This window comes from Ursus maritimus, unplaced genomic scaffold (genome assembly GCF_017311325.1).
Source record: "Ursus maritimus isolate PB19 unplaced genomic scaffold, ASM1731132v1 scaffold_14, whole genome shotgun sequence".
Lineage (NCBI taxonomy): Eukaryota > Metazoa > Chordata > Mammalia > Carnivora > Ursidae > Ursus > Ursus maritimus.
In genome coordinates, this window is record NW_024423786.1 from 4,975,966 (window position 1) to 4,997,549 (window position 21,584).

The window sequence follows — 21,584 nt, forward strand, 5'->3', positions numbered from 1 at the left end:
AGGCCTTGAGTCAGGAATGTATCATCAGAAAGACCAGTGCATGAGGGGCACCTGGGTGACTCAGTCAGTTGGACGTCTGCCCTCAGCTCAGGTCATGGTCCCGGGATCCTGGAATCAAGCCCTGCGTGGGCTCCCTGCTCAGCAAGGAGCCTGCTTTCTCCCTCTCCCCTCACCCCCATTCGTGCTATATCTCTTTCTCTCAAATAAATAAGTAAAATCTTTAAAAAAGAAAAAGACCAGTGCACGAAATTGGGCTGATTGTTCTCCACCGTATTTCGGATGAAACAACTGAAGCTCAAAGGAAACAGCCTGCCAGCCGCCATACAATCACACAACGAAGGAGCCAGAATTTGAACTTGGATATGCTTCGTCCCAGAATCTCTTTGCTTTCTTTCCACTGCCTCAACTGCTACTCTCAGAGGAGTGGCTCAGCCTTCATTTTGCTGTTGAGACCTGTCCCCTACTTGACCCTGTAAATTATTTTTTTCTTATTCCATCCCTGAGCATTTGGTTCAGTCCCTGGTTCCTACCTCAATAACGAAAACCACAAAGATAATGATCGCCATTACTTCTGTATGGCTTACTGTGCACTAGACACTATTCCGTGTGAGAGATATCTAAATAGACGCATAGACAAGAGATAGAGAGATACCTCTCTGTAATACACTCATTTAGTTTGCACAATGTGCAGGTGTTAAGTACCCTTATTCTGTTGTGCCCATTTTACAGATAGGAAAACTGAAGTATAGAAAGGCTAATTCAACTAGTAAAAGGCAGAAACAGGAATTGAGCCCATACTACCTAGTTCCAGAGTCTGTGCTCTTAAGCAAAACACTGTGTAGTTGCTCTCTCAACAGGTAGTGAGTTTCTGGTCATTAGAGTAGATCATTCACTTGACCAGTGGCTCCTCGAATTTAGTCACATATAAGTTCTGCATAGAACAGAATTTAGAGGTCACTTTATTCACACATGGGGACACTGAGGCCCAGCCTTAGAAAGTGACTTTTGCAAGTTGTACCGGGAGGTACTGGTAGAGCTGGAATCAGAAGCCAGGTGTCCCATCCAAGTGCCCTCTGCTCCACTGGGGTCACCCCACCCCCAGTCTTGCCTACACATTCCCGGCGTCTGCCGTCTGTTCTGTCAGGCTGCCCCATAGTGTCTTTGCTCTTCTGGATCCCAGCCAGCAGCTGTGTCTGATATCTGGCAGGTTCAGGGCCACAGAGGAGGGGCCTGCTTGTGGCAGAAGGCCCAGGCATCTGCCTCAGCCCCCGCCCATCCTTCCTGTTTATAGACATCATCTCAGTTATTCCCAAATCTTACAGGTGCAGAAGTTGGGCCTCAATGGGTTAAAGGGCTCACCTCCTGAGGTCAGCCAGGACAGTTAGTACTTCCCAGGTGGAATGAACATTTATTCATTCTTTTATTCACTCATTCATTCTTTCAGTCAACAAAAGCAAGGCACTGGTCGTGCAGGGGTGAAATTTATGGTTCCTGCCCTCCAGGAGAGACATACTTGGTATCCTTAGAGGAGGATGCCCCAGAAAGGATACCTAATCCAGCTGGTTCAGGCAGGTGATCAAAAAAGGCTCCTTGGAAGAGGTGATGGATACCATGGCTAAGTCTTAAAGGATAACTAGGAATTAGCCAGGCAGAAAAGGGGAAAAGGACACCAAGGGGACAGCACATGCAAAAGCAAGAAGTAAGAGCCCTCTCTGTATGCAGAGAACTGCACGTGGTTCAGGGTTGCTAAGCCTGTGGGTGGATGCCAAGATCACACAGTCATGAGAGTGGCCACCTAGTGAGCACTTACTGTGTGTTTGGCAGTGTTCTGAGCATTAGCTCAACAACCTTCTGAGTTAGATGCTTTCAGTGTCCACATTTACAGATAAGGAAACCAAGGTGCATTGAGGTTGAAGATCTCAACAGGTAGTGAGCACCAGGGAGTGGGCTGAAAAGTACATGGACTTTGCCTCCAGCAGTTTGCAGTTCCGTCTGTAAACTCCATGCTTGTGGAGGTGGGGTCTCTGATTTGGGGCTGTCCCGCCTGATCACTCTGTTCCCTCTTGCAGATGGAAGGACAGTCTAGAGCCCATGTCATCGCACAGGAACTGCTGTCTTCGGAGAAAGCGTGAGTCCCCAAGCAGCTGCCTGTGGCCTTGAGCCTGTTAACAGAACATCACCCCTCCCTGGCTTAAGCAGGATGGGAATTAACGCAAACTCAACCCTCTTTCCCTCTGTAGATACGTGGAGATGCTCCAGCACTTACATCTGGTGAGTTAATCATTTCCATTGTCTAAAACTAATTGCCCCTTTACAAGGCTGTGATACAAGAGGCAGAAAAGCAGTGAGGAGACAGAGGTGATTTCGATGAACAGAGGCTTGGCAGCAGACAGATGTCCACCAAGCGTTTTTGTGGACGTCTGTCTCCTGATTCATGTGCTTCAGGGAGTGAATAGCACTGTGCTTTCCATAGGTATATCGCTCTGCCTGGACCGGGTGTATGGGGGGATATGCTAAGGCTCTGGAAGGATGTTTGCAGTTTCCTCAGCCCTCTTGTTGAAGAAGGCAGAAGGAGGACAGGTGTAGTTCTGAGTCATTGCTGTGTGTGCGAGGTTAGGTGTGTGTGTGAGTATACGTGTGTGGGTGCATGCATGTGTGGGGGGGTGTATACATGTATATGTATGTTTAGGTCCGTATGGAGAAGAAGATATGTTAGCACAATGACAGAGCAGCTGGGGTAAGGAGAAGCTTTTTCAGTCATCCCAGCACTGGGGCAATAACATCTGAGCTAGTAGAGAGGAAATCCTCTGGACTTTCAGAGGACAGGAGGCCAGACTTGGAGACTGCCTGGGTATCAGGAGCTGCCACCCTTTCCAACCCACAAAACTGCCTGGAAGGTCTTCCTTTGCAGTCAGTTCAGTTCAGTTCAACAAACATTTTTTGAGCACTTGATGTGTGATGAGAGCTGGGAAATAGAAAGTCAGATCAGACAGGCCCTTTCCCAGGAGCTCTCTGGCCAGCGAAGGAGACAGATTAGTAAATGAGAAATCATCTGGAGCACGGGGGGAAGGACTGACAACCTGGGGGAATCTAGGCAGACTTCTCTGAGGAGGTGACTTTTGAGATGAGTCATAAGGGGGGATGAGGGAAGAGGGTACAGCAGAGATGTGGGAAGTGAAGGAACATCAAGGGCACCTGCTCCTTGAGGTCTCTAAGCCATTTCCAGTCCCCTGGTAGTTTAGCATCTGATTCTACACTGTTTTGCATCGTTCACCACATCTATCCAAGAACATGAGAGCTGGGAATGTCCACCCTGGACATTTTGTCTGTGGTGATACAGAGGCCCAGAGAGAGTGACTGAGCCAGGGTGAACACCCTGTTCTCCCAGTGCATTGTCATGTGTTAATCCTGTGTCTTCCAACTGCCTTTGGAGTTCTTTGTGGCAAGGGCCCCTCTGGATGCAGCAGAGCACCCAGCACCAAGCCAGGCCTCCTGCTGAATGCAGCTGAGGTCCCCTGTCAGTGACATCACCTTAGTGTCACACTGCTATGTGAGCAGGGACACCCAGGTCCCCAGAAGCAGGACAGAGCACTACTCTGGTCTGTGTGCCCAGCCCCTCATTTTTTCCCTTTAGGATGAGAGCTTTGTGTTCATTATTAAACCCAAAAGCCCTCAGGTATGAAATGTACCACCCTCTTACACCTAATAGGTCTCTTTAGGAAGGGCAGGAAGAGTCACTCTTCTGTTTTTTTCTTCTCTCTCACTTGCCTCTGAGCTGGCAGCATGACAGAGAGGCTGGGCTTTTTGTTTTATGACTTTGTTAAGAGGGTTTTAACTGGGAAACTTCCATCTGTGTTTGCACTGCTTCCTGCCAGTTGGAAAGATGCTGAAACCGCTGGTAATCCATAATAATATCCTGAGGAGGGAAAAAAAAGAGCCCATAAAAGTCACAACTCATAAGTTAGTTTCGGGAAATTGTGGTCCAGAGCTACATTTATGACATCAGTGTGTATGGGGACAGAAGAGGCAGAAAAGCCCCAGTGTGACTCCAAGTCCTGGCCAGGGACATGAGTCTAAAGGAGACCCATAAACTCCGTGACGTTCTCCACCACTCCCAGTCTGGATCCATCTCTGAGTGCTAAGATTGGCAGGTTATCTCTCAGAATTCCTCTTTATAGATTTGTTGCTATTGAAATCCCAAGGCTGCCCAGTGATGGGAAAGGCTGACCGTGCATTGTGAACCTCCCCAGTTAGAAAGGTCCCTAGTTCCATTATGCTGTTTTGAGGGGGGAATAGGGTGGCCTCTGGCCTTCTATGTTTGGGATTCAACCCTATACTTGTGAACTGGTAGGCAGAGCTAACTCAGTGATGACTAAAAGTTCTGGTCATCCAAAATTGAATCCTAATGGTCAAGATCCTGTTTTGCATACATAGCCTATTAACTAAGAATGGATTTTATATGTTTTATTTATTTTACTTATTTTTTTAAAGACTATTTATTTGGGGAGGAGGTTGAGTAGGGGGAGGGGCAGAGGGAGAGGGAGAAGCAGACTCCCTGCTGAGCATGGAGCCTGACTCATGGGGCTCCTTCCCAGGACCCTGAGATCATGACCTGAGCTGAGGTTAGCCACTTAACCAATTAAGCCATCCAGGCACCCCTATATGTTTTAAATGTTTGTGAAAAAAGGTAAAGAAGATGCATCAACTGTACTTGAGAAAAATAGATGTAAGAGTTTTCCATATATTCTTGATATAGACCTTGTCAAATATATAATTTGAAAAAAAAAAGAGGTAAAGAATATATAACTGGGACTGTATGCAGTCCGCAAAGCCTTAAATATTTATTGTGTGGCCCTTTACAGAAAAGGTTTTCTGACTTCTGGTTTAAAGACTCCCTTCCATCCTTCCAGGAACCCAGTCATAAATTCATCCCCCTGCCCAATTATCTGTATAATCAAATTCTCACCCACTCATGTAGTCAGCTTCTCAATCACTCATCTGTCCTTTAATCTATCTGTGCCCCCTTATGGCACATCTGTGCTCCCATTTATACCCCCTCTCAATTCATCCACTATTCAGAGGTCTGCCCATCCTTCCAGCCATCCACCCACCCACTCATCCACCCATCCTCCCATCCACCCACCCATCCACCCATCCGTCCGTCCATCCATCCATCCATCCAACCGTCCGTCCGTTCGTCCGTCCATCCATCCATCCATCCATCCATCCATCCATCCATCCATCCAACCATCTATCCACCTGGCTTATTCCTTTTGGAGGGGACATCACAGGATTTTTACAGTGCCTGTGGCACTGAAATGGGCCTTCGAGTGCCCCCAAAGATAAATAAGGCCCAGAATCTGCCCTTGAATAGGTATCTCTTATTTGTGGTGGTAAAAGCCTGGAGTAGGGAAGAGAAATAGATAGGTAAACAGTCAGTTATGCTACTCCATGGTAAGTATAATTTGCACAATTATAGTTTTGTGCAAAATCTGCAGGAGCATGGGGAAGGGAGATTCCCCTTGTGGGTATCTAAGAAGACTGACAGAAGAGGTGCCCCTAAGGTGGATTTTGAAGGAGCCTGATGGAGGAGGGCACATAAGGCAGGTGGTCAGCATGGAAATGCTCACAGGCCTGAAGGTACATGATATGTCTGGAGAACGGTGCACCGTCACACATGGTTATAACATGGATAAGTTTGAAAAGGCAGGTTGGAAGTGGAATTGGGGGTCAAATGATTGGTCCAAAAACCAAGTACCTAAAATGCCAGGCTTTTTCTTATATGTAGTGATTCGTTATAGATCTTGAATAGTTATATCCTGTGGACATCTTCAATGCTCTGTTTTCTCATCTAAAAAAAAAAAAAAAAAAATCCCTTCCTAGCAAAAGTTGAAAATTCCTAGCATGGGTTCCTCCTTTGGGCTAAGGCATTGAAGGCCTTTTCAGAAGCCAGTCTGCCGACTGGGAGAGGTAACCCTGGAAGTTATCACCATCTGTTTTGCCAAGAGAAGCTCCCTCCCCTAAGAGGCCCAACATGATCTGATCCCCGTCTACCTCTCTGGCACTGCCTCCTACCACTTTCGTTGTTCTCTTCAGCCACTCTGGGCCTTCCCGCTCTTCTTAACATAATGCAAATGCATTTCCATTGCATGGCTTTGCACGTGCTTTTCTTGCCACTGGAATGTCCTACTCCCGATCTTCTCATAGCCAGTTCCTCCTTCTCATTCTGGTGTCAGCTCAAAGCAGTGGTGCCCAAAATTTAGTGGCATAGAACAACCATGTTATTATGCTTGTAAATTCTTTGGGCCAGGAGTTTGGACAGGGCAAGGTAGGGAGAGTGTGTCTCTGATCCCCAGTGTCTGGGCAGGACTTCAAGACTAAGGGCAACTTGATGACCAAAGGTTAGAATCACCCTAAGTGTCATCATTCATGGCTGGTGGTTATTGCTGGCTATTGTCTGAGACCTCATTTGGGCTGTTGGCCAGAGCACTTACTCCTGGCCTCTCCATGTGGTCCCTCTGCATGGGCAGGTTTGGGCTTCCTCACAGCATGGTGGCTGCTTTCCAAGAGTCAGTGTCCCGAGAGAGAACTGGGAGGAAGTGCGTGGCATTTGTATGATCCAGCCTTAAGTCACGTAGCACCACTTTCACCATATTCTATTAGTGGAGACAGTCACAAAGGTCTACCCAAGTTCAAGGGGAGGGGATATAGTTTCCAGCATCAGTGGGAGAAATATCAAGCTTACATTGCATAATGACCATATGAGATAGGAGATATTGTTATGAGCCGTTTGGGGAAAATACAGTCTGGGTCAACTGGGAGTCAACTGGTCGAAGCTGGGTTCAACTCAGTGGCTGTAGTTCTTATGTGTTCATTCTGGGACCCAGGTTGACGGGACAGCAGGCAATCAGGGAAGGCTCTCCCCATGGTGATGGCAGGGAGCAAGCAGAAACACCAGAGGGCTGCTGAGATTCAGTCTCATGACTGGCACATCATCACTTCTGCCCCACATCCCACTGGCCAGAGCAAGTGTCAAGGCCTGGCCCAAAGACAAGGGACAGGGGTCTGCTCTCCCCCATAGTGAGGCCATGGCAAGCATGTGGATGCTGGAGTGGATGCTGGCGGAGGGTAAGGAACCACAGCTGTGCCTCCTCGTCTGCACCATCTCATACTCCATTTTATTTTCTTCACAGAAACTTTCATATCTAAAATCATCTAATTTATGTATTTATTTACTTATGTTGTATTTTCATTTTTGTTCAGCTCCAAATACTTTCTAATTCCCCTTGTGATTTCTTCTTTGACCCATGAGTTATTTAAAATTATGTTGTTCCATTTCCAACTATTTGTGAATTTCCCAAATTTCCGCCTGCTGCTGATTTTTAATTCTGTCGTGGTTGGAGAATGTACTTGTGTGGTTTTAAATTTATTGAGATTTGTTTTATGGCCTGGCTTATAGTATATCCTGGAGAATGTTCCATGTGTGCTTGTGTTTTCTGCTCTAGCTGGTGGGTGTCCTATAGATGTCACTTAGGTCAGTGCTGTTTGAGGTGCTGTTTGAGGCTTCTACGCCCTTGCTGTTTTTCTGTCTCACCCCTCTGTCCCCTCCTGGGAGTGGAGTCTTGATTACTGAGGTGTCTATCTCTCTTCCATTCTGTCCACTTTGCTTCATTTATTTTGGGGCTGTTCTCAGAGGCTTATTTACCGTCTTATCTCCCTCACTAAACTCAGAGCTCTTTGAGGACAAAGAACTTGACTGGTCCCATTCCAGTGTCTTGTGAGGCCTGGTACACCATCAGGGCTCAGTAAATATCTGATGAATGAGTGATGGCAGGTCAAACTTCCAGCAGTCTTACCACTTCTTCGGTCAGAACTATTTCCTGAGCACCTCTTATGTGCTGGGTCCTTGTCCTTCAGGAACCGACAGTCTAGGAAGGAGAGAGGCACAAAAGGGACAATATTAGTACAACGATAGGGGCATACTGAGCCTTAGAGCTTCCGAGGAGGCCCCTGCCCCAGGCTTCTGGGGGTTGGAGAAGGATTCCCAAAGGCAGTGTGTCTAAGCGGAGACCTGAAGGATGGGGAGCAGTTGGCCAGGTGAAGAAGGCTTGTGCTTGGCAAGGGGATCAGCATGTGCAGAGGTCTGGAGTCTAGGTAGAGATTGGTGCGTTTGGGAGCTTCAAGAAATGCCGCATAGCTGGAGCATGTGCGTGAGTGACGGAGTGGTGAGAGGTGAGGGGCAGAGCGGGCAGAGCCCCATGAGGCGTGTTGAGGAATGGGTTTGATCCGCTGAAGGTCTGTGGGGAGGCCATTGGGTGATTCCAGCAGGAGGTGACACTGGACTGGAGTGCTGCAGGCAGAGTGGAGGACCATGTGCTTGGTGATCGGCTGGCTGTGGGGTGCAGGAGAGGCAGGGAACGGTCCAGACTGACCTCAGATTTCTGGCTTGGTGACTCACCAGAGCAGCAAGGGCTGGAGGGGGTCAGGCTAGGCACAGGGGTGATGAGGAGTTTAGTGTGGGTCTTGTGAGGTGTGAGGGGTGGGGGAAGGACGTCCCAGTGATGAGCTGGGCACAGGATGTGCACCAGAAGTGATTAGTGTGGCGATATTAACTGAAGCCCCTGGAGTGGCCTGGATTTCCCCGAGGGACTGTGTGGCGTGGGGAGAGGGCCCTCAGGTGCCTGGGGCCTGGCAGGTTTTTGGTTTTTGTTTTGTTTTTAATTTATTTGAGAAGGAGAGAGAAAAGCATGCAAGAATGGGAGGAGGGACAGAGGGAGAGGGGCAGGCAGGCTCCCCACTGAGCAGGGAGCCCAACAACAACCACAAGGATGATGATAACAACAACGAGGCAGGGTTCAATCCCAGGCCCCGGGGCTTGATCCCAGGACCCTGAGATCATGACCTGAGCTGAAGTCGGACCCTTAACCAACCAGCCACCCAGGTGCCCCGCCTGGTAGGTTTTTGTGAAAGGGTCAGAGGGACTAAGGGAGGAGTTATTAGGAGAATGCAGCGCAGAAAGGCAGACGAGCAGCTTCGCAGATCCTCCCTGAATCTGTCCCACAGATAGCACCTCCCTCACCCACCTTGCTCAGTGGTGGTAGCCACCTGAAAGGGCATCAGGAGTGCCCAGGACAGAGCCAGATTTCTCAGACCGCCCAGAGGAACAGGACAGCCCTCCCTTACCACTGCATGCACGTGTGATTGAATTGTGGCCTTAGCACTGACAGGACTGGGGCAAGTGCGGGAACTAGAGGGACTCAGTGTCGAATTTATGAATTTATCTGAATTGGGTGCTATCAGTTTGCCCCCCATCACAGTGCCATCTTTCCTCCCCCAGACAGCTCTGGCTTCTTGTTATAGCTGGTGTCCAGTGTACCTGATGCTGTAAAGGAGGGGTGGCAGTGAGCATCTGCTGACCTGTTGTGTGGTTGACAATTTACATACGTTATGTCATTTAATTACACACACTCTGTGCTCAGTAAATATTTCTCAGACCGTTGAATGAGTCCAAAACTGAGTCTCAGAGAGATGAGTGACTTGCCCAAGGTCACACAGCCAGTAGGAAGTAGGGACAGGGCCATCTGACTCCAGAGCCCTGAGAAGGGGAGGAAATAAATTGAAGTAGAACAGTCTGTTTGGGTGTAAGGAGCCTTAGGAGGGGAAAATCAGTGTGAGCAGGAGAAATGAAGTCAGGGAAGGCTTCCTGGAAGAGAGGACATTGAGATGGCATTGGTGGACAGAAAGTAGGAACAGGCCTTCTGATGGATAGGAGCGGCAGGAACAGGTGAATAGAGTGGAAGGCTTGGGGGTGTGGGTGTACCAGAAGTAGCTGGAGAGCTGGTCTTCAGGGAGAGCCTGAATACCATGCCCCAAGGCCTTTTAAAAGGGAGGTGGAGGAATTTGGGAGCCTTGAGGACTTGAGCAGGGCAGATGCAGTGAAGGAGTTTTGAGTAAGGTTGGTCTGGTGGGTTTTTGGGAGGGGATGATGCTGGGCAACCAGGAGGTTAACCCAGACCAAACTCCTAGGTAGCCTCATGCTGGGGACGTTGTATGAAGCTAGGAAGATTTTGTATCAGTCTCTTAACTTTTATCTTTGAGCCCCTGTCCGCAGACAACATTAAGAAGTAAGCTTTAATTGAGTGGAGAGGGCTCTGTTTCTAAGTCGTTGCTGGCTCTTCCAGGGCAGAGTGAGATCATTGATCTTTGTGGACCCGGGGAGAGACAGATATCAGTTCGGTGTGAGAAAATGTGCTTTCTTTCTACTTGAACTGCCAGGGAGGAGGTGAGCTGTCCATATTGGGAAGTATGACTGTAGTAGCTATATTGGGGAGTTCTCAGGAGAGGGGTTCCTACCCCAGGTTTGTGGCTCTTCCCTGCGTTCTCATTCAGTTCAGGGAAAAAAAATTTGCTGTGTACCCCTGGAAAGTCTCTTCTGCTTTTAATCCCTCACCCTGAGATGGCCAGTGGGACTCAGACATTTTTAGCCATAGAAGCTTGTCTTCAAATGGAATTTTACCTGGAACCCCAATATGAAGACTAGCTGAAAGCAGAGATGCTTTGGTTCAAAGGTGGGTGGAGGTCAAAGTTTGGGCTCTGCCTCTACCTCCCTTAACCGTGGGGCTCCATGGAGCACAGTGTGAGAAATAATCAACTAAATGAGTAGTTCTCTCAGTGTGGTCCCCAAACCAGTGGCACCAGCATTACCTGGGAACTTGTAAGAAATGCATATTCTTGGGCCCCACCCCACAACTGTGAAATCAGAAACTCTGGGGTAGGGCCTGGCCATCTGTGTTTTAATGAACCCTCCAGGTGATGCTGATGGCAGTAACATTTGAGACCCACAGATGACCCCATAAGGTCCCTTCAGCATGAGTTCTTTGTGATTCCCTGCCCCTTCAAGACAAGCAGAACACTGGTCCCCAACCCTGGCTGTGCACAGATACCCAGAAGCTTAAAAAATATATGGTTTAAAAACATTCATTCAGCATAGTTATGAACAAAGCTGGGACAATCTAAGGGTAAAACTTAAGTGAATGAGACAGAGTCTGCTCTCTGCGTAATTGGAGAGAAGGTAACAGAAACACATGGAGTAAGTACATAGCGTAACAATGCAAAATTTTGCAGTCATTGCTTTTCAGTCTGGGATACACATAACCCTGCCGGAGGTATGTAGTAGGTGTCCAACAGGACACATTTTCTAAGAGCTTCTGCTTTGCTTTAGATATATATATAATATATATATATTAATATATATAATATATATATTAATATATTATATATATATATTTTTAAGATTTTATTTATTATTTGACAGAGAGCACAAGGAGGGGGAGCAGCAGGCAGAGGGAGAAGCAGGCTCCCCGCTGAGCAGAGAGCCCGAGTCGGGGCTCAATCCCAGGACCCTGGGATCATGATCTGAACCATAGGCAGCTGCTTAACCAACTGAGCCACCTAGGTGCCCCATTATTTTTAAGTAAATTAAATCACACATAGATATATTTTAGAGAGTAAGGCAAAATATGCCTTAATTCTTAAGCTAAAATATGAAACTTCAGAGACTTTCTGAGATCAAGGTGGTTCCCTTCAGGCTGTGACCCCAGAGTTCTGGAGGGTGTAGGATACTTGAAAGACCCCTAGACTGATTGCTAAAGTAACCCAGGAGGGCTTCATGATGGAGGTGGCATTTGAAGCAGCTTTAAAAGATGAACAAGATATGAATTAGATCCCAGAAGCACAGAACACAGACACAGAGGCTGAAAAGAGGATTCCTGTAAAGCAGGTGCTCAAAGTGTGGTTCCAGGGCAGCAGCATTACCTCGGAACATGGGAGAAATGAAAATTATCCAGCCCCATCCCCAGCCTCCCAAATGGAAGCTCTGTAGGCGGGCCCAGCGATCTAGGCTTGAGTAAGTCCCACAGATGATGCATGCTCATCCTGGAGAAGCCCTGGTATACAGAGTGAGTAGTCAGGTGTGGAGGTAGGCTAGACCATGAACTCCAGGCCCAGGAGTCTGACTTTAAATGAAGGGCTTGGAGGAGACACGAAGCAGTGGGGGAAGCAGTGCTTGCCTTCCCTCACGCAGGGACCTCAGAGAGCTGCTTTCTTTTTTATTATTTTTTACTTATTTTTTTAAAGATTTTATTTATTTATTTGACAGAGAGAGAGACAGCCAGCGAGAGAGGGAACACAAGCAGGGGGAGTGGGAGAGGAAGAAGCAGGCTCCCAGCAGAGGAGCCTCATGCGGGGCTCGATCCCAGAACGCCAGGATCACGCCCTGAGCTGAAGGCAGACGCTTAACTGCTGAGCCACCCAGATGCCTCCTGCTTTCTTTTTTAAAAAATGTTTTGTAATTTACATACAGTTAAGTACACAAATCTTAACGGCAGGGCTTAAATTTTTAATGTGCGTGTGCATGTGTGTGCGTGTGCTTGTAACTACCACTCAGGTGGAACATTGTCATCATCCCAGAAGACGCCTCTGTGCCCCTCCCCAGTCCGTGTCACCGTCCAGAGGTTACCACTATTTTGCTTTCCATCACATTCGATTGGTTCAGCTTGTCGTTGGACCTCATATGAACGGAATCATGAATTATGTATTCTTTTGTGTTTGGCTCCTTTAACGCAACACAATATGTGAGATTCATCCAAGTTTTCATGCATAGCAGTATTCTTTTGTGTGCCTGTTAATGATCATTTAGCTTGTTTCCAGCTCAGGCTATTATTAAGCTGCTACGAATGTTCTCATACGTATCTTTAGGGAACATGAGCACTTACTTCTCCTCAGTATCTACCCAGACTGGAATTGTTGGTCATAGAGTAAGCACAGGTTCAGCTTTATTAGGAACTGCTGCATAGGTTTTCAGAGCGGTTGAAGTAATACGTACTTCCACCCCCAGCATCTGGGGATAACATTCCTCATGCTGCCAGCGCATTGGTATCGTCGGTCTTCTTACTCGTGGCCATTCTGGTGATCACACGGTGGTTTCTCATTGTGGGTTCAGCTTGCATTTCCCTGATGGTTGAGGAAGTTGAGTATCTTTCTGTTATTAGCCATTTGGAAATCTTCATTTGAAGTCTTTTGCTTATTTTTTAATTGGGTTGTCGGTCTTTTTCTTACTGATCTGTAGGAATTCCTTAAATATTCTGGACACAAGTCTATTTTCAGATATGCATACTGTGAATATTCTCCCAATCTGTGGCTTCCCTGTTAAATTTTTTTTTATAGATTTTATTTATTTATTTGACAGAGAGAGAGACAGCCAGTGAGAGAGGGAACACAAGCAGGGGGAGTGGGAGAGGAAGAAGCAGGCTCATAGCGGAGGAGCCTGATGTGCGGCTCGATCCCATAACGTCGGAATCACGCCCTGAGCCGAAGGCAGACGCTTAACCACTGTGCCACCCAGGCGCCCCCCTGTTCGATTTTTTTAACAGCTTTGTTGAGATATAAATCTCGTACCATACAATTCAGCCATTTAAAGGGTAAAATGCAATGGTTTTTACTATGTTCAGAGTTGTGTAATCATCATGACAATCAATTTTGGCACATTCTCATCACCCCAAAAAGAAATTGCAACCCCCTAAGCTGTCACTCCCCATCCCCCTGCCTCAGCCCTAGGCACCCAGCTATCTAGTTCTGTCTCTGTCGATTTTCCTGTTCTTGACATTTCACATGAAGCGTACTCTTCTGTCATTGGTGTCTTTCACCCAGTATAGTGTATTCAAAGTCATCCACACTGCAGTGTGTGTCAGCACTTCATCCCTTTCCATGGCTAACATTCCATTGTGTGGATAGACCACGTTTTGTGTATCCATTCATCAGTTGATGGACATTTGAGTGCTTTCCACTTCTGGACTATTCTGAAAATGCTTCTGTGATCATTCATGGACAAATTCTTGTATGAACATATGTTTTCCATTCTCTTTGGAATATACCTAGGAGTGCAATTGCTGAATCATACAGTAGGTAACTTTTTTTTTAATGATTTTTTATTATATTATGTTAGTCACCATACAGTACATCCCTGGTTTCTGATGTAAAGTTCGATGATTCATTAGTTGCGTATAACACCCAGTGCACCATGCAATACGTGCCCTCCTTACTACCCATCACCGGTCTATCCTATTCCCCCACCCCCATCTCCTCCAGTGCCGTCCATGTTGTAGCAAATGTTGAGAACTCCTTCTTTCTGATAGCTGAGTAATATTCCATTGTATATATGGACCACAACTTCTTAATCCAGTCATCTGTTGAAGGGCATCTCGGCTCCTTCCACGATTTAGCTATTGTGGACATTGCTGCTATGAACATTGGGGTGCATATGGCCCTTCTCTTCACTACGTCTGTATCTTTGGGGTAAATACCCAGTAGTGCAATGGCTGGATCATAGGGTAGCTCAATTTTTAACTTTTTAAGGGACCTCCACACTGTTTTCCAGAGTGGCTGTACCAACTTGCATTCCCACCAACAATGTAGAAGGGATCCCCTTTCTCCACATCCTCTCCAACAATTGTTGTTTCTTGCCTTGTCTGTTTTTGCCATTCTAACTGGCATAAGGTGGTATCTCAGTGTGGTTTTGATTTGAATTTCCCTGATGGCTAATGATTTTGAACATTTTTTCATGTGTCTGTTAGCCATTTGTATGTCTTCATTGGAAAAGTGTCTGTTCATATCTTCTGCCCATTTTTTGATTTGATTATTTGTTTCTCGTGTATTGAGTTTGAGAAGTTCTTTGTAGATCTTGGATACCAGTCTTTTATCTGTAGTGTCATTTCCAAATATATTCTCCCATTCCGTGGGCTGCCTCTTAGTTTTTTTGACTGTTTCCTTGTCTGTGCAGAAGCTTTTTATCTTGATGAAGTCTTTTTAACCTTTTGAGGAACCACCAGCTGTTTTCCAAAGTGACTGCACCATTTTAGATTCCCACCAGTAGTGTGTGAGCATTCCAATTTCTCCCATCTCCTTGCAGGACTTGTTATTATCTGTCTTTTTTATTATAGCCATCCTGGTGGGTACAAAGTGGGATCTCATTGTGGTTTTGATTTTGCATTTCCCTAATGACTAATGATGTCAGGCATCTTTTCATGTGCTTCTTGGTCATTTGTATATTTTTTCTGGAGAAATGTCTTCAAATCCATTGCCCATTTTTAATGGGTTATCTTTTCATTGTAATTCTGTATACAAGTTCCTTATCAGATCTGTGATTTGCAAATATTTCCTCAGTCTGTGGGTTGTCTTTTCACTCTCTCGAGATTGTCCTTTGAAGCATAAAATTTTTAATTTTGATGTAATCTAATTTGTTTTCTTTTGTTGTTTGTGCTTTTGGTGTCATATCTAAGAAAGCTTTTCTAGTCCCAAGTCACAAAGATTTATCCTATATTTTCTTTAAAGAGTTTTATAGTTATAGCTCTTATATGTGTTTGATTCTGGGTTAATTGTTGTATATGGTATAAAGAAGGAGTCCAAAGTCATCCTTTTGAATAAGGATATCCAACTATCTCAGCACCATTTGTTGAAAAGGGTTTTTTTCCCCCACTGAATTTTCTGGGCACCCTTGTTAAAAATCACTTGACCATGAACATTTATTTCTGTTTTTTTTTTTTTTTAAGATTTTATTTATTTATTTGACAGAGAGAGAGAGACAGCCAGCGAGAGAGGGAACACAAGCAGGGAGAGTGGGAGAGGAAGAAGCAGGCTCCCAGTGGAGAAGGGAGCCCAATGTGGGGCTCGATCCTAGGACCCTGGGATCACGCCCTGAGCTGAAGGCAGACGCTTAATGACTGAGCCACCCAGGTGCCCATATTTCTGGGTTCTTAATTCTATTCCATTCCATTGATCTTTATCTCTGTCTTCTGCCAATACCACACAGTCCTTTTTTTTTTTAAGATTTATTTATTTATTTATTTATTTGAGAGAGAGTGAGCAGGGGGAGGGGAGAGAGAGAGAATCTTCAAGCAGACTCCCCACTGAGCATGGGACTCAGTCTTATGACCCATGAGATAATGACCTGAGCTGAACCCAAGAGCTGGACACTTAACCGACTGAGATACCGAGGCACCTGATACCATACAGTTTTGATTCCTGTAGTCCTCTAGTAAGTTTTAAAATCAGGAAGTGTGAGTCTTCCAACTTTGTTCTTCTTTTTCAAGATCGTTTTGGCTATTCTGGGTCCCTTGCATTTCCATGTGAATTTTAGAATCAGCTTGTCAGTTTCTCTAAAAAAAACACCACTGGGATTTTGATGGGGGAGATGAGATGAATCTCTATATCACTTTGGGGAATATTGCCCTCTTAATAATATTAAGTTGTGAATATGGGACATCTTTCCATTTGCATAGGTCTTCTTTAATTTCTTTTTTTTAGAGCGGGGAAGGGGCAGAGGGAGAGAGAATCTTAAACAGGTTCCACACCCAGTGTGGAGGCCTATGCAGGGCTTGATCTCACAACCCCGAGATCATGACCTGAGCCAAAATCTAGAGTCAGACACTTAACTGACTGAGCCACCCAGGTGCCCCTTCTTTAATTTCTTTCAGTGATGTTTTGTTGTTTTCAGAGTATAGGTTGTATGCTTTTGTTAAATTTATTCCTAAGCATTTTATTCTTTTTCTTCTTACTTTTTCAATGATTTTAAACTTCTATATATCTATCTATTTTAAAGGTTTATTTGTTTATTTTAGAGAGAGAGAGCAAGCACAATTGGGAGGGGCAGAGGGAGAAGGAGTGAGAATCTTAAACAGACCCCATGCTGAGTGTGGAGCATGGAGCCCAGCACAGGGCTCAATCTCACGACCCTGAGATGATGACTTGAGAGTTAGTCCCTCAACTGACTGTACACCCAGGTGCCCCTAAACTTCTATTTAAAAATAAATTCAATTTTACAGAAAAGTGACAAGAATAGGAGTAGTACATAGAACAACCAAATTCCCTTTTTCCATATTCATCTGCTAACATGAAGTCAAATTTATTTCTTTTTCTGTATGGCTCATACTTTTTGTATACAGCTTAAGTCTAGGGGCGCCTAGGTGGCTCAGTCGTTTAAGCCTCCGTCTCTTGATTTCAGCTCAGGTCATGACCTCAGGGTTGTGAGATTGAGCTCCACATTGGGCTCTGAGCTGGGCGTGGAGCCTGCTTAAGATTCTCTCTCTCCCTCCCCCTTTGCCTCTTAAGCCCTTTCCTCTCTCACCCTTTCTCAAAAAAAAAAAAAAAGAAGAAGAAGAAGTCTTTGTGTCCCCCCACACAGAATTGTTTTCAGGGTTCCAAAGTACCCTCCAGTGACTGACCAGGCCAGGTGAAGCCATGTCTGCTGCACAGCTCATGGCCTGCCACCCCGTGAATTCACTTGACTTTTGGCAGCAACATCAGTGGCTTGACATTCTGGCTACCCACCAATTGTTTAGCCCAGAGAATGGAGATGCTATGCTGCCCAGAAAACTCAGTAGTGGGTTTGGAAAAGAGAAAAAGGGACTAAGGGACCAGACCCCTGCATGTGAGGTCTCCACTTCCACCACCCACAAGCCCAGGACAGGGTTCGAGAACATATGAACTCCAGCAAACTTTCCATGCTCCAGAAGCAGAGAGGCGGTCCTCACACTAGGCCTTTCCACCAGGCTGTCCCAGGGTCTCTGAGGTTAGGTAGGAGCCCTGGCCAGCATTCTGGAGAACCGGTTTCTAGTCTGCCTCCTTGACCTGAGCAGGTCACTCCCCTGTCTGGGCCCATCTGTAAATGTGGAATTGGCATGGGGCAATGGAAAGAGCTGGGACTTTGGAGTCAGGCTGACTTTGGCTTGAATCTTGCCATCTTGGTGGCTTTGGGCAATTTACTTAACCCCTCTGGGCCTGATTATTTTATTGGCAAAATGGAAATAATAATAATGCCAAAGTGAGAGGGTCATTCTGAGGACTAGATGGCAAAGTGACTGTACAGTGTTGAGCTCAGATGGCGCAAGTGTTCAGTACATGTTGGCTGTTGTCGTGTGTTTCCTTGCTCACGTTTCCTTGGCTGGGTGCTGGGGATACAGAGATAAGTAAAACTCAGTCCAGGGGAGAAGGAAGGCACAAAAATGAGTCATCCTAAAAAATAACAGAAGACAATGTGCTCAAACTCTATGAAGAAAGTATTTGTATCCTCATTTAGCAAAGGGGGAAATTGAGATCCATAGAGATGTTGTGACTTGCCCAAGGTCTCACATACACAGCTCTCCAGGTAGACAAGGACTCATTTGTGTTCTCTAGGCCTTGGCTTGGGGCCTAGAGGCTCTAAGGCCAGAACAGAGCTCCACAGAGAAAGCTGGGAAGTGAGCATGGCGAGAAGGTGGACTAGGTGAGGAAGGCCTCTGGTGCCCAGAGGAGTTTAGACTGGACCCTGCAGGCATTGGGACCATTCAGTTCTTCTTCCTTAGTATCTCTAGTCTATCCCCTCTCTCCATCCCCATGGCCACCACTGGGTCTGGGCCTCTCTCCTGGATGACTGGAACAGCCTTCTCACCGATCTTGCTCTCATTCTCACCACCTCCAGTTTGTTCTCCCAACAAAGTAAATTTTCTAAGGTAGATATTTGATCCAGAGATTCCCTGTCACCCCAGAATGAAACCCAAGTGCCTTTAAAAGCCTGCACGGCCTTGTGGGATGGGTTTTCTGTCTGATCCTCCAGTGCCATCATATTCTAATCTGTACATTTCCTGCAAGGTGCACACACACACACTGCACCCAAGACAGACTCAACTTAGTTCCTCCTCCACCTCAGGGCCTTTGCACATGCTGCCCCTCTGCCTGAAACACTCCCCTCTTATCCAATGGAGGTACTGCCTTCCTGTCATGCTTTCCGAGAGGTAAGCCACGTCTCCCTTATGGCCAGCTGTGGCTCCTGTGCTTTTCCCCATCACAGCACTTATCCCTCTGTGTTGAAATTGTGATTTTACTCCTCTTTTTCTCTAGACTGCAAACTCTTGAGGGCAGAATAGCATTTCCTGCTCTCACTCTCCTCAGGGGTTGGTGCAGAGCAGGCACTCTGAGTATTTGTTGAATGAATATGGGGATAAGGGCCAGGTATCTCCTACCTCCTTCCTCTGTCTGAGAGACCCCGGGTGCAGTGATGGCCTGAACTATTGAGATAGCAGAAACCTTTCAGGGAGTGATGGATGGTGTGGCTGGCATTTGGTGCTGCCAGCCAATGCATGAGTTTTAAGAACGCATGTTTGTGGTGAGTCCAATTATGCTCCAGTTTTTGAAATGAGTCATGTTGATGATGGCCATCCTGCCCATTGGGACTGAGTCAGTTTAGTGAGAATTAATTACAGACGGGAAACTAGCTTGCAGAGCAGTTAATATTTCAGTTCCCTGGGGTGAGATGCACATGCAGCCAGCAGTATGCCTTTGCTCGTCCTTCCTTCTCCCCCTTGCCCTCTTCCCCTCTTTGTTGTGGTCTGGGTGGCAGGGTGACTGAATTATGATCTTGCCTCCCCTACGGCTCACTCTCCTTTTCTGTTAAATAAAGGTCTTTCAGTCAGTCAGTAGTCAGCAAGTACTGTAAAACTCCTCTGTGTCACATGCTCGGTTGGACTTTAGAAATATAGCAAGAAACAAAACAGACGTGATCCTGCTCTGAAGATATCATAACTAAAATATAATTACAACTGCCATGGAGATAACACTTTACAGTTTACAAAGCAGTTTTAAACATCTGTATGAGCCTCTCAGCAGCCTCATGCTGTACTTAGTGGTACGGTTATCCCCATTTTACAGATGAGGAAACAGAGGCTCAGATAGGTGACAGCTTGTCCACAGTCATCAACTACTCTTCTGGTGTATCTGAGCTTGAACCTGGTGCAGAGCCGATGACAATGTGTTGAAAGGCCTCTGTCAACCAGCTGCCTGAAGAAGAGGGATTACTGTCCTCATCAGGATGTTTTTTCTTTCTTTCTCTGGGATGCCGGGGCTAAGAAGACCCTGCAAGGCTGGGGGCTGGGTCCTAAACATGGAGACTCATAAGGAAGAGTGGAAGGGTCCTCCTGCAGGTTCAGAACAACCCCAGTGTCCCAGAGCCAGCTGTGGGCAGAAATAAGAATTAAACACCACCTCCCCCTAGTTGCCTCTCACTTGTAGTTCACACTTTCTCCACCCTCTGAAACATGCTTTCAGGAAAGGCTCTGACAACGGTACAATGGGATTTAGTTTCTAATTATAGCTCTAGCCTGTGGCCTCCACTTAAGGACACACATGCCTTCAGCCAGAGAGTCTGTTCATTAGTTCAAGACTCAGCCCCAAGCTTCTGACCTCAGTGATGGGGCTAGAGGTGTCCTGAGACCTTCAAATTGCACCAGACTGGGGCTAATGAGGGCTGGCCTCAGGAAGAACCAGCTCTTCCCCCTCCTTGGGACCACAGGCCAGGGTGAGCCGCCCTCTCCTTGTCCTTCCCCCCAGTTCCCGGCAGAGCAAGTTGCAGCAGCAGGAGGTCAGCTCCGGACAGGATGAGGTGTTCAGGAAACAGAGACCTTTGTAACCCCCACATCTGCTGTCCTCTGTCTGACGACACAGGCAGCCTCTTTACAGATACTGGAGGGGCAGGGTGCAGGAAAGTGTGCTGCCTCTCACATTCTGTGTCCTGCTCTCTCCGTCAGTCCCTCCTTCCCTCCCTCTCTCTCCTCTGTCTTTCTTCCTCTCTCTTTCTCTCTGCTTTCTCATTTTTCTTCCTCTCTCCCCTTGTCCCTCTCTCTGGCCCTGTCCTACCTCCCTGCCTTTTTTCCCTAGCCCTCCCCTTCTCCTGCATTCCTTTACTGTGGGGAGAACAGCAGGAAGACTTCCTGGAGGAGGGACTGCTCATCCTCTCAGGCATTTTCCCCTTTCAGATCTCAAAGAGACCATTCTAACAATGAAAACCATTCAGCAGTGGAATTAACTATCTTGTCAGTAATGAGTTCTCCATCAGGGAGGCAATCAAACAAGGCAGTAGAGTCATCTTTCCTAAATATTATAAAGGTGATTTGACCTTTATTTGGGCTGGCCCACGTGTCCTCTGATGCTGAGGTTTTTCCTGATGCACACCACTGCACAGTTTGAGGTTGTTCCAGTATGTCCCATATATTTAGAACTACAGACATGTGGCTCACGACGTGTATTTGAAGATCAGTTTTTTGTTGTTGTGAGAAAAAGATTTTGCATTTGTTACGATTTTAATGTTCATTAAATTTAGTTGAATTTTTTAAAGTAATCACAATACAGAATTTTAGAAAACAAAGAAGAAAAAAATCATTCCTAATCTTAGCCCCCTGACGCAACCACTCTTTACATTTCGATCCATTTCCTTTTAGCGTTTTCCTTTGTTTCTGTTTTACAGTACTGTGTTAGGGTAGAAAGACAACTTTGTATCCCTTCTTGATTCCTAGCTCTAGGACATGAATATTTATACATAGCCTCCATCTGCATCATTTTCAATGACTGCTTAATACACCATGGTGGGGTTGCCTATGATTTCTTTAAACTTTGCTTTAAAACAACACAGTGCATGAACCTTTTCAAAGATGGATAATGGTAGAGCACTTTATATTTCTTCAGAGAGGGAACGACCCCACTTTTCAGAAGAAGAGCATGAC

General features: G+C 46.3%; 1 protein-coding gene and 1 long non-coding RNA gene across 3 annotated transcripts in view; one reads left to right on the forward strand and one right to left on the reverse strand.

Annotated features, from left to right (window-relative positions):
* FGD5 (FYVE, RhoGEF and PH domain containing 5) overlaps nucleotides 1-21,584 on the forward strand; it is a 120,266-nt gene that overhangs the window by 65,788 nt on the left and 32,894 nt on the right. For both annotated transcript variants that reach the window (XM_040628411.1, XM_040628410.1), the window contains 2 exons: nucleotides 2,070-2,128; nucleotides 2,241-2,271. In XM_040628411.1, the coding sequence (XP_040484345.1) occupies nucleotides 2,070-2,128; nucleotides 2,241-2,271 (90 nt within the window). The remainder of the gene's footprint in view (nucleotides 1-2,069; nucleotides 2,129-2,240; nucleotides 2,272-21,584) is intronic.
* LOC103669519 overlaps nucleotides 1-21,584 on the reverse strand; it is a 44,677-nt gene that overhangs the window by 2,868 nt on the left and 20,225 nt on the right. Inside the window, exon 3 of the long non-coding RNA XR_570313.2 lies at nucleotides 7,857-7,928. This is a non-coding gene — a long non-coding RNA (uncharacterized LOC103669519). The remainder of the gene's footprint in view (nucleotides 1-7,856; nucleotides 7,929-21,584) is intronic.